The following is a 16,285-nucleotide window of genomic DNA, read 5'->3' on the forward strand; positions in this document are numbered from 1 at the left end:
TGGAGCCATGTTTGGGGTAGGTCATGCAGGATTTCAGAAGGCCACCATCAATTCAAGCAGGGAGAGGAAGAGTCTCCATGACGACGGTGGTTATCTGTAACCTCCATGTGTTTCCTGTGGAGGTGTGGTATTCAGCAGTAAGGGTTGTGATGATATTATTTGCTCAGTGAAGCGCCCACAGCCTTACAAGGCTGACCTGTGTACTTCGATTTCTCCAAGCTTCTGGGGGTCTTCTAGCCATGCTGCAATGGCTGTGAGGGGGCTGGAGCTCAGGCCTGCTGCTAAAGGCTGCTCAGGGCCTTGGCTACAGGTTTACTTTCTCTTCTTTCTGATGCCTCTGGTGGCCTCCAACCCTTCACCTGCACCACAAAACATATCCTCCAACTCTGGAAGACATTTCCTAGGCTTGGATAAGTGCAACGCCTGTGTGGGCACCTCCATATGCAAGAAGTTTTTTAAAGAGCAGATAAGGTAAGACATTGACCTGGCTTTTATTGTCTGCAAAGACATGTTTGCTTGATTTTCTAAGTGACAGTATGGGAACATTTTCACTCCATAAATTATAGTAAAATATGGATTTCTTTCCCTTTTAGTTAAAATATGGATTTCTTTCCTTATTCTTTCCCTGTTGGTGTATTTTTCCATTTATTGGCTGTGTTACACATACGGAGAAAAGTACAACAGTTACCATAAAGTCTACACAGGCCACACTGGAAATCTTGCACATTCTAATATTATAAATTCACTGTCCGTTTTATCAGTTCCACTGAATATAAGTGGACTTTGTAGTTCTACTAGGTCCCTGCATACTTTATCCCCATTTCACACTGTACCTCAATAGTCAGGACCACCACAGATATGATTTGGGTAGTGGGCCATTCTTAGCACTGCAGTGTTAAGTGTGTGTTGCACTCATACAGAGTGATCAGCTGTTGGCTGAATATTTTTGGTTGGTGGACTATTCTCAGTCCAGCAGTGACATGAGGGTTTTAGAAACTCTAAGATCGCTGCTCTTTCTGATCCACTATAGAAATGCAACACACACATACTCACACACACACACAAGCATGCCATGACAACACCAGTGTCACTGCAGTGCTAGGAATAATACTATTGGTCAGGGGACAAGGACAGTGTGAAAGAGGCTAACAAAATATGGTGGAAAGTGAACACATACTGTAATTAGAGCTGATTCAATTGACAATAAATATAAATAGAATATTAGAGTGTGCAAGTATATTTTGTCCAGACTGTGTACTTATCAAATACTTATCATCACTTTTAACCCTTTTACACAGTTTTATAATTAAAGCTTACAAATATTCACCTCTTCTTCAGGAGAAGAGAATGTAATATACCTTTAGGGAATACAGCTGGATTTTAACACCACTGCTGTACCATTTAAAAGGTTAATTTATGTGATTTCTAACTTTGGTGAACATTTTGTTCTGACAGTGTAAAGGATAGAGCTAGTAGCACTTGTTCAACTCTGGAAAGAGAGGCATGCTGTTCTTGTCACATTTCCACATTAACCACATTTCCCACACAACCAGACTGCTGATTTGTGCTACATATTCTTCCTGTAGATAAAGGTGCTTGCCTTAGTATCTGGAGAAAGAACACACGAGAGTGGCAAGCTATCTGATCAAAGGGCCCATGTTATATAAAATATACGATTATACAAATATACATTTAGGAAGTATGTAAATATAGCTAAGATTAATTCTTACTCCCTAGGCCAAAACTGTTCAGAATGGGTGTGTGAGAGACTGTGTGAGTGTGTGATTCTCCATGATGGCCTTGCAAACAATAATTCAGGATGAGTTGGTTACAAAACTATCATTGAGTGTTTAATCTGAAACTCTTTGACATATGACCCCGCCACTAAAAAAGCAGATTTAATTTCCTTGATGTTCCGTTCCCCAAGTAAACAGCAGTGTTGCATTGACTTGCACAGAAGTGTTCACTGTCTGTTGATAAACAATCACCATAACAGACCCTAATGTTTGCATAAAACGGCATATACAATATATAATGTCATAATCTAACAGGAGCTGCACTTTTTTTTCTTTTTTACAAAAGATTTGAAAGGTGGATGTCCTCTCAGTTGGACATGTCCTCAGTGAACAGGACGTCCTATGAGGGGAACTACACAGATGACTCTGAAAGCTGGAGGCCGGTTGTGCTCTCCCTCCTTGTTTCCCCGCACCTGCATAAGCTGGCAGACAACAGCATTTGCAGGTCAGCAGGCAAGAGGAAATCCTGCAGCATTGAGGCTGTGCTGAGAGCCACACAGCGTTTCCAGAACTGGACAAAGTCCAGTCTGCTGCTGCCCAGCATGGTGCAGGTTTGTCTCTGACCCTGACATTGTGCTTTTGACTTTGGCTTACAGGGTTTAGCTGAAACATGTTCTTTTAAAATTTTTAAATGGTGTCTTGTCTACAATATACCCAATGCTTTATGTCAGAGGTTGAATTGAAGATGTGTTAGAGGTTTGGAGTATCAGTCAATATCAGCCAATGAAAAGAACATCTAGTATGGGAGAATGTATTACTTAGCCCTTGTGTGACATAGTGTATTAACTCTCATTAGAAAATAGAAGTTTTTAGACAGAGTTTTGTTTCATGATCAAGTATTTTGCAATACCCATTTAACCATACACATACACTTTAAGGTAAAGTAATTATAAAAGAAAAAAAAAGTTGTAGTTTAAGGTGTATGAGAATAATCAAATAAGCTGCTGGTGAATAAGGAGCCAGCACTAATTTTATAACAGCTGCAGCATTTAAGGTGTAGCTTCTAAGTTTGGGTCCTGCAAGAGCTCCGAAGCTTGCGAATTTGAGGAGAGTCCAAAGACTGGCGACCCCGATATTTATATCTTGGCATCACATGGCTATGGTTAGGGTGGCACGGTGTTGCAGCAGGTCGCAGTCACACAGCTCTAGGGACTGTCTGTGAGAAGTGTGGTGTGTTCTCCCCGTGTCTGTGTGGGTTTCCTCCGGGTGACTGTCTGTGAGAAGTGTGGTGTGTTCTCCCCGTGTCTGCATGGGTTTCCTCCGGGTGACTGTCTGTGAGGAGTTGATGTGTTCTCCCCGTGTCCGCATGGGTTTCCTCCGGGTGATTGTCTGTGAGGAGTGTGGTGTGTTCTCCCTGTGTCTGCGTGGGTTTCCTCTGGGTGACTGTCTGTGAGGAGTTAGGTGTGTTCTCCCTGTGTCTGCGTAGGTTTTCTCCAGGTGACTGTCTGTGAGGAGTGTGGTGTGTTCTCCCTGTATCTGCATGGGTTTCCTCTGGGTGCTCCAGTTTCCTCCCACGGTCCAAAAACTCACACCTATGGACACTTTTGAGTCACCAGTCCACCTACCAACGTAGGTCCAAAAACGTATGTCCACCTACCAACAGTCCAAAAACAAAAGTTGGTAGGTGGATTGGTGACTCAGAAGTGTCCATAGGTGTGAATGTGTGTGTTGCCCTGTAAAGGACTGGTGCCCCCTCCAGGGTGTGTTCCTGCCTTGCACCCAATGATTCCAGGTAGGCTCTGGACCCACCACGAACCTGAAATGGATAAGCGGTTTTATAATTACAGATAATGAATGAATGAATGAATGTCTATGGTTACTAGATTGTTGTTTATTAACAACAAGAATGATCTCCAGTTTACCTGACCTCTGCTCCCGCACTCTCATTGAGTCTTTCTTTGATTCTCACATCCTTAAGGATAGTTTTGCTTCATCTTCTAATTAATATGAGAAACTATTCTCCCTAACTTGAAACAAGGTTGAGACGAGGGGCCTCGGTTAGAGAGGTTGTAACCCTTCAAACTTCTCATGGACGTTACGCCTGTGAAGGTCTCTGTCAAAAATCCTGACAACTGTTTTATATTCTGACCTTTCTTCTGCAGGGTCTGACCAGTCCAATGCTGCGCTGCCCGTCTCAGAGGTTGCTGGACCGAATCGTGAGGCGCTATTTTGAGGTGGCTGATGTGGGCAGCGTGCAGATGAAGCACTTCACCACTAAGGACAAGCTCCGCCTCCTCTACACACTGGCTGTCAATCAACACCCTCTTATACTCCAGGTATACAGCAGAGCAGATTGACAAGGACTAAATGCTTTTTCTTTGCTTGCCTACTGCAATAAATATGAGGCATTGTAGCCACTGAGTAATATAAGAGCTCCAATTAATATAAGAATGCAAATGGTGTTATGCTTTCATTATTCAACCAGTTACAACACACTTACAGACACACATTTATCTCATATTTTCTGCATACTGAGTTTAGAATGTTTCCACATTACTATAATAATATTACAACAAAAATATACAATTATTTAACCATTTAAATAAATAAGTTTTTTATATATCTATACAACTCATGAGCATAAATAAAAAGAACCATTTATCATGATTCATAAAGTAACACATTCTTCTCTTTAAACACAGCAACTGTTTGTTTGTTTGCTGTCATTGAATAATGGCTCTCACCATTTCTATCTTGATGAAACAAATGCAATGTCTGCCTAAAGTCTAGGCCTGAGCATATCAAAGTAAAGATTTCATTATCTAGAAAATACGTAAAACTATCCGGAAACAGTCACATTCGCACAATTAATGGCCACAACAGAAGAACCACTTACTCTATTTTCAGCCCCAACCTGTTATTAAACCATCACATAATCCATAATTACACAGTCAGAAAAAAGAAGTGGTGTACTGGGACTATTCTGTGCAAATCATCATGGTAAAAGAACAGTGCAAATAAATTCTCAAGGGTACACGAATTGCAGCAAATGCCTTTTAAATGCACATTATATTGAAGTTCCATTAGGAAAGGTACATATTCACAAAGGGAAAGAGTGTGGTGGGAGCAGTAGGTGGAATGTCAATATGAATGCTTAGAATGGGGTTGAAGTCAGGAAAAAATGGTAGATCTGACCTTTCAGAAAACACAACTTTTAAACAAATGACTACCCATAACAAAAACAAGCCTATTTTGAGATAGAACCTGCTAGGGTAGTAGTTTGAACATAACACATTTCTGGTGAAGAGCTTCAATTAAAAAGTGCTCGTTAGAAAGAATTGGATTCATTATCGCTATCATAACATATAAATGACATGATATATGCCATACACCTTCAAGTGGTTTAATTGACTCTTTTCATTCAAATAATGAAATAAAAATATTTTTGCCAATAAATCTGTTAGCACATGAACTAGGATGCTACTGGACCTCTGAAGTGCCTTTGTGTGGAGAGAGAGATAAGAACTCCCCTGCTGTGAAAATGTTTCACACTTCTCCACAAAGACCACTTTGCAGACTGGAGACAGGAAAGAGCAGCTTTTTGATTTGAAGCATAAAAATACCACAGTAAATAGTATTTTAACACAGTTAAAAACACTTCGATTTGAAATGTTGGTTTATTTGCTCAGGAATGAAGATGCTTTTGGCTGAAAAGAAGCAGGCAAGAGGAAATATTTATCATTGGACAGCAACAAAAAATGAAAAGTCATAGTCCAATGAAGGCTTGAAATTGTCTTTTATGACTAGCATGAAAAGGGTTTTTAGTATTTTTTGAGTGGAGGAAAATTTATATATATATCCATTATAAACTCTGACTCAACAAATCTTCTTTGTGAGGCATCACACAGAGAAAGCACATAAAAGCAGCTTCCTTCAGGCCTCCCTTCCATCCAGTTTTTTTCCTTGATTCACCTCTGCTCCTGTAGATGTTTCCAGGCTCGGAGGGCTGGCCGTTCCCCCGCTATCACGGCTCGTGTGGCCGGCTGTTGGTGTGGGCAGGCTCCAGGCCTTTGAAGAAGCTGTACTCATCTCCGCTGACCCAGCGAGCAGACGCAGCCCACCAGCTCCTCCACATCACCCACAGCCTGGCCTCCAACAGCCTCCACTTCCAACTCTACTACACCAGAGTCTCAGAGCACATGTTTGGCAGCATGGAAGACAGCAGGCTTCACATCACAGATGCCACTAACATTGGAATCATCGATCTGCAGCAGGGTGAGGCTGTTTAGACACATAAAGTGACTATGTTGAAAAAAGTGGATCCAGCATTCCTTCTGAAATTAGGGGAGTCATAGGGTACGTTTTCTTCCTTTTGTTGCTGTAAATGTGCTTCTACTGTTATGAGAAGGCTTTACACTAGATGCTGAAACATGTATGGAATCTATTTGATGGAATGCAGCCATAATAACAATACTAACGTCAACTACTGATGTTGAACAATTAGTCCTGTTTCACCAACACCACTGTATCAGATGGTCAAGCCATTGTTCCATAGATTGCAGCCCAAGGCCGAGTGTCTTTACAAACCGCTGAGCACCCGGGCACTTTAGAAAATAGTGCCCTTATTTTTGCACAGACCACATATTTTATGGTTAGTGAGTTACATTCCTGTAATAAACTGCAACAGTGCATTAACATGTACAGAGGGGTGTCCTCTCTCAAGGATGTGGACTTATTTCACAAATGATGCTTTGGTCATGGATGCCCAAACTTTTGCACACAATTGTTTATATTTTTACAAAGATTATATCCTGTAGTGTAATGTGGCACAAGCTGTCCTATTTCCAGCTTCACATTTGCATATGGGGACGCATTAAATGCTACTGAGTTGACACATACAGTACGTAACTACTATCAAATAGATGCCTCTCAAGTGGTATTTCGAAGGTATAAAACAAAGGACTTGTTCTTTGACTAATCTGAAACTCGTGAGGGGAGAACAGGCTTAATGAGATCTGTGTTAGAAGGTGGGATTTCAATCTGACCATGGTGCGATGTTTGGGAAGCTACGGAGCCATTTGGAGCCGCTATCCTGTGTGTGTTCCTCTGTTATTAAAACCACCGGGGACTAAGAAAAACTGCCAAGGCATTTCTTGTGTGCTTTGAATTAGAGCTTAGTCACAAGCCAGTAGGTTTTATTCAGTCATAATTCACAAATAAACGAATGAATAAAAGCATGTTTCTGTTCTTTTCCATAAAGACTAGCACTGGCACAGAGTATCCACTGTAGCCATGCCTGTAATGTTAATGACAGAACAGCATCGTCTGTGTGGAACTTTAGATCAAGACAAAGTTCTCCCACACACACGATGCCCAAGAGTTTGACAAAAATAATGAGGATCCAACTGCTCCTACTCTGCTCCCATGTGTTACAAATGATACAAAATTGTACAGACTTAGAAACTTGTTCCAGTTTCACTGAAATACACATTTTATTTGTAATAAAATAAAGTATAATTGTTTATATTCTTCTTAATCACTGAATCAAGCAATGACAAAATTTTACGAGGGGAAATATGTGGTTGATTACTTTTATCTCTCTTCTAACCAATCAGCTTCTTGTTTCTACACTCATTGTCCAGTTTTTCAGCTCCACTGTCCATATATACACCTTCACTGTAGACCCTGTATTGCTTTGCATACTTTCTTAGCCCCCTTTTCACCCTGTTCTTCATGGGGTCAGGACCCACACAGAGCAGATAGTTTTTGGGTGTATTATTCTCAGCTCTACTTTACGATAAAACTTGCAAACAAAGCTTCCTACTGTATCACTAGGGTTAATGTCGACTGATGGGGAAGACAAAATAAGGTCAGTGTTCAGCGAGATCTGAGGTTTAACGGAGCAGATGTATATGGGTTTACTATTTAGCAAACATGTCACTGTTCTTTTTTATCCATATTTTAACTGATTATTAATGACTATTAATGCATTAACAACATAACTACTATTAAACAGATTAACATTTTATAAACCTTTTTAAGTGTAGTCTTTTTCTAGTGGCACCCATATTTCTAATATGCAGTCAGAAAAGTCCTCGCCCTGTATTTTATCTCAAGCACATCTTATACACCTAATGAAGCTCTTGGGTAGTTGCATGATGTGTGCTGGAGACAACAACTGAACTTGAGGGATTCTATTCAGAGGGTTGAGTAATTCTGAGATTGCAGCAGTCATTACAAGCGGCATTTTGTGTTGAAATTGGAGAAACCACTTATTATATTAGTCATGTTTAGCCATTTACATTGCTCGTTGGACTGGTTTATTTCCAACCGCTTAAAATTTGTACATTTTTTAAATAAATCTAATTTGCAGTGGGGGTTGAATCAATTTAACTGCAAATTTACTTCCCCTTGACTGTTGGCTCATTTCTCCCCAAGACCCAGAAAAATAATCCCGCATTCTCTTTTACCCCTCCTGCCCTCCCAAGTCTAATTACGAATCAGAGTAACAGCAGGATCTCTTCCACAGGATTCAGCAGTGAAGATACCCCTCAGGCGAACCACACGGACGTGTTCTCCTGTCTGAGTGGCTCCTGTCAGCAGCCTCCTTCCTGTGAGAGTGTTCGTCCGTCTCAGAGCTTCTCCCTGCTCTGTAAGCACGTCCTCCCCAAGCTGCTTACTCTTGAAGATGTGCACACAGCTGGACTGCCCAGAGCAGCCATCACAGAGCTGGCTCTATGTGCAGACTCCTCCCAGTCTGACCGAAGGATATTTAAAGCTGTCCTGTTACTGAAAGAAATGTTACAAGCCATAAGGCCATGCAGTAAAGACTATGGATACAGGTATCCAGAGTGCAAGTACAGCAAAGAATTCTAGAGGAGTGACAAGAAGCACAGTGTTTATAAAGACTATCCCCAACTGAACAGAAGCAAAAGACAAACAGCAATGACAATCAAAAGCTGCAGAGCATGTGCTGCTGTCTTCAGGGCAAAGACTGAAACCACAACAATTTTTTCTAAACTGAAAATCTAGCTTTAAATTTGGAGTTTACCTCAATCACATATCTATGCAAAGAAGAGAGGATCCCATTGGTCAATTGTGCTTTTTTTTTTTTTTTTTTTTTTTTTTTAATTTAACAGCACACACCATCTAGGAGAAATAAATCCCACCATTAGGGGAAAATATATTAAATATACATGGCTACTACAAAAATCTATAGGATGATTATGTGAATCACATTTAAAGATGGACATTTCAGACAGTAATGTACAAAAATCAGCAAGCACCCATTAAAACCAGGTGGATGGGTAAAACTCACAGTTGGATAAACACAATTTAACTCTTATCAAAACCAAGTGTCACTGTTTGTATCAAAAATTAACCCACATACCACAAAAACACCAAAAAAATAAAAGAATCTTCATATATTCTGTACAACGCTTACTAAGCAGTTTTATTCATAGATAGAAAACGTAAAAAGAGACATGTTCAAAACAACGTTGCTCCATAAAATTTAATGGCAGGTATTCTTGAAAAAAAATATCAGCATTCCATCAACAAATATTTTCAAGCAATAAATACGTATTTATAAATAGTGTAAATTTACAACAAGATTAGAAATATTAAAAAATAATAATAATAAAAAAAATAATTACAAATTAAAGTTTACTCCTCAGCTTTGTGCAACCCATTTTACTTTGTGACTTGGCCATTTCTCTTTTATCTTTCTTAAAAAGACAAACGTATAAACTGTTACAAATGAAAATTATCTTCACATTTTAGGTCTCTATGATTAAGTTGTGTTGTTTAAAGGACCTAAGAAAGATCACCCAGTACTCATTTATGGGGAATGGGGACTGAAAGGAATAAGGTCTTGTATGAGCTCATACATGAGGAAATTGAAAAATATGAAAGAGCAAATGAGAGGGAAAAAAAAAAAAAAAATAGGAATAGGAAACATCAGTAGTTTGAGTGAATTTGCCAGTTGTGATATATACACTCTCACACACAAACACACACCCAAAATCCCTTTATTAATTCGTCCACTGTTTATAGTTTGTGTGTTTTTTGTATTTTTCCTGGGAGGACTGTTGCTGAGCTTGTTGAAACAGTCAGAACAGAAATGGAGTGGCGCCCCCTCCAGTCCAGCGGGGGGTCCACACTCCGTACTTGGCAGGGTTGCATAGACAAACAGCTTGGAGCCAGCAGCCTTGTGGGATTTGCTACAGAAACCAGTGGTGTGGAACTGGGTCACTTATTTCCTGAATATCAGAAAGGGTTATGTTGCGTTCTGGAGGGCAGTCCTCAGAACTGTTAATGTTAATGTCAAGAAGTGGAGGATGGCAAAGGTGAGGCCTGTAGAGATAAGAACATTAACAAACAAACACACAAACAAAAACAGTACATTACTGAAGAGCAGAAATGAGCCACCATAAGTCTGGCATAACATCCAACAGTAAAGAAAAATCTTGAAGGCTGACTCACTAATGTGAACTGGTCGTAGACGTGCAGGAGGTCCTCAATCTTATACTGTTCTAAAACCACAAAGTTGTCGAGGCTTGGGCTGCCTCGCCGCGCGCAGTCCTGACAGTGCACCACATACGTCTTCCTTGAGTTGCTCTCACTGGTCACAAACAGCAGGTTAAAAACCTCCACCTGCAGATAGAACACAAGCAAGCAAACAGTTTAATCACAAGACCTACTTAAAATATACCATCAGTTAGCTCAAACATATACGACATGCAGTTTACACTGTGTATAAGTGGTATAAGTAAGACCATCTTCTGCAGGGAACACACTTCTAAACAATTTAAAACACAAGACCTACTTAAAATATACCATCAGTGAGCTCAAACATATACGACATGCAGTTTACACTGTGTATAAATGGTATAAGTAAGACCATCTTCTGCAGGGAACACACTTCTAAACAATTTAAAACACAATTATAAGTTATTTGCTGAAAGCTAACTCATTGTGACCTCCCAAATGACAGAGCTGACGATTAGGCATGTGGGCTGTTCTAGAGCCTTGTAAATAAGTACTTGAATTATTGAAACCGGCTTTGAATGTGGTTCAGCCAATCAGATTTTTTGGAATGGAACATTCATTTTATAGCTTTATTTTTGTTTCTCTACACTAGTGTGTTATACCATACCTCACAAATGCTACAGTAATGTGCTGGCTCATCCTTGGTCCTTCCGTGCCACACCAGCTCCTTCCCTGCAGCTATCAGAGCTTCCCTCAGCATCTGACAGTGCTTCAATGTCCTAAACAAAGTGTACCTGCAAGCACAGGGAAGCATCTTCATGATCAGTGCATTCTATACAACTGCAGCACTGTTGGGGTTAGTGCCATTCAACCTACAATTTTTTTTCTGAAGTATACAGACATATACAAAGATTTTTTTTTTTTTTTTATTTTGGCAATACTATGTATGAATATGATCATGCCAATAAAGCTTATTGAAATAGAAATAGATTTAGTGCCGATGTTCAAATAATTTTATAAATAAGAGCACATCCTCTACAGAAAATATTACTGCATGCTTTAATGCAAAACTAAGTGTTATTTACTGTACTTTACATGTGCCATATATTGACATACATATATAACAAATTAACAAAAATTAGGCACTACAACTGGCAAAAGGATGAGTGTATGACTGGTTCGTTCGTTAAATTGCTTTTGGAGAATGAAAAAAAAAAAAAAAAAAACCTCTTATAAAAAATATCCTTGTTTCATTTTTCTGTTTTTAGGTATAGAGAAAACTATAGGTTTTATTTTCACATTTTAAAATGCATAATGAGAACTAAAATGAAAACTATATAACATCTTGAATTACCTTTCCTTTTACTAAAAGAAGGTAATGATGCATATGTTTTCCAATTATTTGGTTGCTCAGATTCTCCATTGATTATTTAAAATAGATTTTAAAAATAAATAAATACAAAAAAATAAAAAAAACACAGCAGACACCTGCAACTTTTTTTTTTCAGATTCTCCACAAAGTGTATAAATAACTGAACCAACAATGTGCAGAAGAAAATGCCATGTTTTGTAGGCATTTCTTTACTAAGAAAAGCAAAAGAACCTGTAATTAGCTTATGGGCGTCCTTTAGAATTTATTTAAATACTCCTATACACTATGTTAAAAGGAGAAATTAAAAGATTAAGATGCTAATCATGGGTGTGATGTTGAAGATGTGATGGCCCTCTGCCAGGCTGACTCACTTGATCATCTCAAAGAGCTTGTGGTCTGACACTTTGATGTTTCGGGCCAGGTTCCAGGAGAGGTGAATCATGGGAACGATGGATTTGACACTTTGGAGTTTGTTCCACTCATAGCGCTCCACAGCCAACTTATACTGATGGGCTGAGGTGAGAAGGAGGATGTGACGTTTTAAAGACCAAAAGCATAAATGACTCAACATGACTGATGCAGCCCTATATGATTTTATGGCTGTGATTTTATGGCTACTTTTAATGTTAATGATAAGACATTTACTAAGAGCTGTAAAAGCTGTCTTAGGATCCTCCTATGCTTTCCATTAGACACAAAGTTCATGAATGTCAAACGCAGGATTTCATAGTTACCAGTGAGAGGGCCTACATTCCAGGCTACATTATTGCACCAGCCAATGGCCTGCACCCAGTGCACTGTTCCTGTATTGAGCCACACCAGGTCCCCAGGGCGCTGGATGAACCGGCACACTGGAACATTAGCTTCATACAAGTCTTCCAGGTTAGGCCACCATGAGCCCATTAGGAAATTTATATTATTCCTACAAAATGGACAAAAATTTGGCAATGACATCAATATACATTTATAAAAATAGTGCATTTAAGGTTATATAATAAGTGAAAAAGACATTCACTCACTTCTCACAGAAGTCATTCATGACACCCCAGTATAGCTCAGGTACAGCAAACCACTCACAGTCTCCAGGGCCAATGTTAATGTTCACAGAACAGAAATTGTTGTTTTCCTGGTGGCCTGTACAAAAACAGCAGTGGGGTATTGTTAGAGACACTACATCTAATATACGGTCTCTGTCCAAAGAAAAGAAAAAAAAAAAAAAAACATATCTCAAAGTAGAAATTCTTAAATTTAAATGGAAGTCAATGTAAAAAGACTTCATTCCAAGAAATTCTGTAGCATTGCTATTGGTCAATTCGTCATGAAATTGTCACACAATGTGAAGGACAACTGCTAATTATTAGCACTAAACATTCTGCCAAGGAGCATTGGTGTCCCTAATTTGGGACTGACGAGAGTATCTAGGAGCACAAATGTTTGAGATATAAAATCTCGCAGCATGTAGTGTCGCAGTCCAGTCCCCCCCCCAACTTTATTAGAAAGCAGATGGTAACTTTAAAAATCTCTGTATAGGACAAATGGGAAAAGCAGAGCCAGTTTGAACACACTACAAACCTGGAGTCCTACTGCCTGGGACCTTCATGTAGAGTTGGACGGTGTTCATGCCCAGGATGGTGTGACCCACGTGACTGAGCAGATTCCCTGCGGACACCACCCGGGCAAAGGCAGGCAGCTTACTCAACTCTGCCAGCTGCAGCTTCCACCTGCACAAATTGTAAGAGATGTAGAGGCTGTGTTAATTTATTTTTAGGCAGGCCAGAGAGTTTGAAATTCAAATACTCATTCTCCATACAAGCCTTAAACTTGAAATAACATAAACCAGGTTCAGGACTTGCTATTCAGAGTGAATTAAACATTTTCCCCTGAAAATACGGATAGAATTTACTGGCAGAAATTCACGGCTTATTTTATTTAACTAAACTAACTGGCTAGTATGTTATTACTGTCAGTCTTCCATCTTAAACAGCTCATCCCTAAGCAGTTCTCTATAGAGCTAATGAAATAATAGGTGTAGCAAAAGCCATAGTTTAGAATACATATATATGACTTTGTTCTCTCAGAAACAGGTTTATTTCAACACGTGTAGGTGCACTGCTGTGCTGCGCAGAGCTGAACTGTGCAGTGCATACATACACTTGACCCACACTGACAAATATGAGCCTCAGTGCATACTCACACTTGAGCAGACAGTAATTCTGAACCACATGACTTACCCAGAGTAAAATCTTCACTCTTTTAAAGGCTCAAACTGAGTAAAATTGTTACAAGTCTGACAGGGAGTAAAACCTGCTCTAGTTTTACTGCTAGATCCGGCTCCAGAGCTCAGTCATGCTGAGTGAATCATTTTCAAGCCACTCAACAACAGGTTCGTAGATATATCTCGCTTCTCCCTGCAGGTGCCATTTTGTTTTATATCTATAAATGGGATTGTAACTCAATTACAGATATCAAAACTTCAGTAACCCCCAAAGAACTGTGAAATTGTAGTGAAATTCTAAGTAACCGGCTGAAAAAATGCAGATTCTCTGTCTCAAGGCTATGTGAGTTACCATGGTAGCATGGTTTGCCCGTAATACATGACTAAGTCAAGCCCATTCAAAAGAATATTAAGGCAACATTTTTTTTTTTTTTTTTGCATTTTATTTAAACTTTACAGAATCCTTTGCATACCACCCATATTTTGTATTATATAAAACCTTTCAATTAATTAAAATGTGTTCTCAGTGGATTTAAAATTTTCCCCAATGCAGGCAGTTTTCCAGCACCCTACGAAAGTTCATGTAGCATGGTTCATAATACAATGAACATTTTCATGGACAAAGTCATGGCAAGGCTTTCAAATAAAGCACCAATAAGATTTAGTGGTCCGAATCTCTAATGAATTCACATGAACATGTATACACTTACTTTATTTCATCTGACAAGTCTATGTTGGTCCCAAACTTGATGTGCTTAAAGGGACCTCTTCTTCGCCGTACCATACTGAAAAACAGAGATTAGTGTTTTTTTCCCCCTACAGTAGTGTAAGACCTTGTTTCTTAGTTTATGAGGGCTTACTTATCCATGGGAGCTGAGTCTGTATCTGAGTGCTCTTTCTGCCCTTTCTTTTCATTTTCCTCCTGAAAGGGAGCCAAAGAGAAATGGAATTATTACATTTCTTTTTGGACACTTTTTTTTTTTTTACAGTAACAGCAGTAACGTGTTGAAATTACAGGAATGGATGAGAAAAATAAATTTGGCAAAATACAATTTAAGGTAATGATGCATACCCTGTCTGTATGGACCAGTGTATACATATTTAAAAAGTGAAAATGGATATTGGGGGCAAATATGCATTTGTGAAACTGTGACAACTGTGAGAGCTGGAGAAATATTTAACTATAAACTGATTCTCACACTACATAACTGGTGGTTCTGTTCATTTCTTAACCTTACTGTAGTGGTTTGGATGGTATGATCTGAAGCATTAAATCGGTTTAACAGCATTAAAAATGTAATGATTTGACATGCTTCTATCATATTAGTTTCCCGAACTGTGATTTGTCATGTTTGAGTCAGACATTGGGGTAAAAGCTGCCCAACAGATGACGGTTAATTTCAGCACATGAAATATGGCTGACACATTTTACATCACTAATTTTTAGCCAATTAAAAAAATATATTAGCTAAGCACATGGTCCAAAAAAACTTCCAAACAAATAAACAATAAATTAATTAATAAGGAAAGGTACAGAAGGAATGAAGGAAAGAGACAAGAAGAAAAAACAAGAATCTAAAGATTGTAATGTATTGTCACTTAATCTTCACTTCTCTGCCTAAAAGTAAATCTCCAGTTCAAGTGCTGGTGACCACTCCATGTGTGAGATTATGTAATAAGTAAGATCTTAGGGGGGGGACCATACATATGGTAAAAGTTTTTTGACAACCTGAACAAAGAACGAATAATACAAATGTATAATCCACCCTGGAATCTCATAACGAGTATTTTTAGATTCTGAGATTTTAATAGCTATTTGACAGACTTTGCTCTTCACTAAACAAAAGCCACCCAAACAAAACTACAAAAACATTAGAAAGCACATAAAAGGGACATCTATTTTTCTGTCAGGCCACTACTAGTAACTGTCAATGTGGGCCAGTTTCCCAAATCCCTGTGCCTGTACAAATGAACTTTTCCTTTCTTTAACACATCCATTTGAACTTAGAAAGGGAATGTTAATGAACTGATCACCTCCCTTAGATGTGTTGGAAACTGTGAAAAAACACAAGGAAGGGGTACTCTAAGACTAGGATTGGAATACATGAATGTAGCTTAATGATAACAAAATACCACCACCAGCACCACTAATCACACTTGGCTATAACAACTATCAAGCAACACCTAAACCACCACCACAATGATTCACCACCAACAAAACCCACTAATAACTAATAGCAGCAAAAAATGTGTTTCATCTAGTATAGGTTATGATACTTATACTACCCATGGCATAAATGAGGAACACACCCAACATAGAAGATGCTTCTCTTTACACTCCAGTTCCTTTATTATACACTATATTGCCAAATGTATTCGTTCATCTGCCTTTGAACACATATAAATACACAAGGACATTCATAATCCATAGGGTTTAATATGATGTCAAGCCAACATTTGCAGCTAGGGTTA

The 16,285-nt window shown here is 38.9% G+C and overlaps 2 protein-coding genes across 9 annotated transcripts in view; one reads left to right on the forward strand and one right to left on the reverse strand.

Annotated features, from left to right (window-relative positions):
- The first annotated feature begins 211 nt into the window (after positions 1-211).
- On the forward strand, positions 212-9,056 carry dipk2b (divergent protein kinase domain 2B). Its single transcript, XM_066686945.1, has 5 exons — positions 212-471; positions 2,083-2,347; positions 3,899-4,072; positions 5,723-6,011; positions 8,266-9,056. Exons 1-5 carry the CDS (start codon positions 248-250, stop codon positions 8,610-8,612), a joined length of 1,299 nt encoding a protein of 432 aa, XP_066543042.1. The 5' UTR covers positions 212-247; the 3' UTR covers positions 8,613-9,056.
- The window catches only part of kdm6a (lysine (K)-specific demethylase 6A), a 60,220-nt gene continuing 52,990 nt past the window's right edge, over positions 9,056-16,285 (reverse strand). For all 8 annotated transcript variants that reach the window (XM_066686941.1, XM_066686937.1, XM_066686939.1 and 5 more), the window contains 9 exons: positions 14,674-14,735; positions 14,524-14,598; positions 13,171-13,319; positions 12,618-12,732; positions 12,333-12,520; positions 11,970-12,111; positions 10,894-11,020; positions 10,221-10,391; positions 9,056-10,091 (listed from right to left, as the gene is read on the reverse strand). In XM_066686941.1, the coding sequence (XP_066543038.1) occupies positions 10,062-10,091; positions 10,221-10,391; positions 10,894-11,020; positions 11,970-12,111; positions 12,333-12,520; positions 12,618-12,732; positions 13,171-13,319; positions 14,524-14,598; positions 14,674-14,735 (1,059 nt within the window). In that variant the 3' untranslated portion in view covers positions 9,056-10,061. The remainder of the gene's footprint in view (positions 10,092-10,220; positions 10,392-10,893; positions 11,021-11,969; positions 12,112-12,332; positions 12,521-12,617; positions 12,733-13,170; positions 13,320-14,523; positions 14,599-14,673; positions 14,736-16,285) is intronic.

Source organism: Hoplias malabaricus, chromosome 12, assembly GCF_029633855.1.
Source record: "Hoplias malabaricus isolate fHopMal1 chromosome 12, fHopMal1.hap1, whole genome shotgun sequence".
NCBI lineage: Eukaryota > Metazoa > Chordata > Actinopteri > Characiformes > Erythrinidae > Hoplias > Hoplias malabaricus.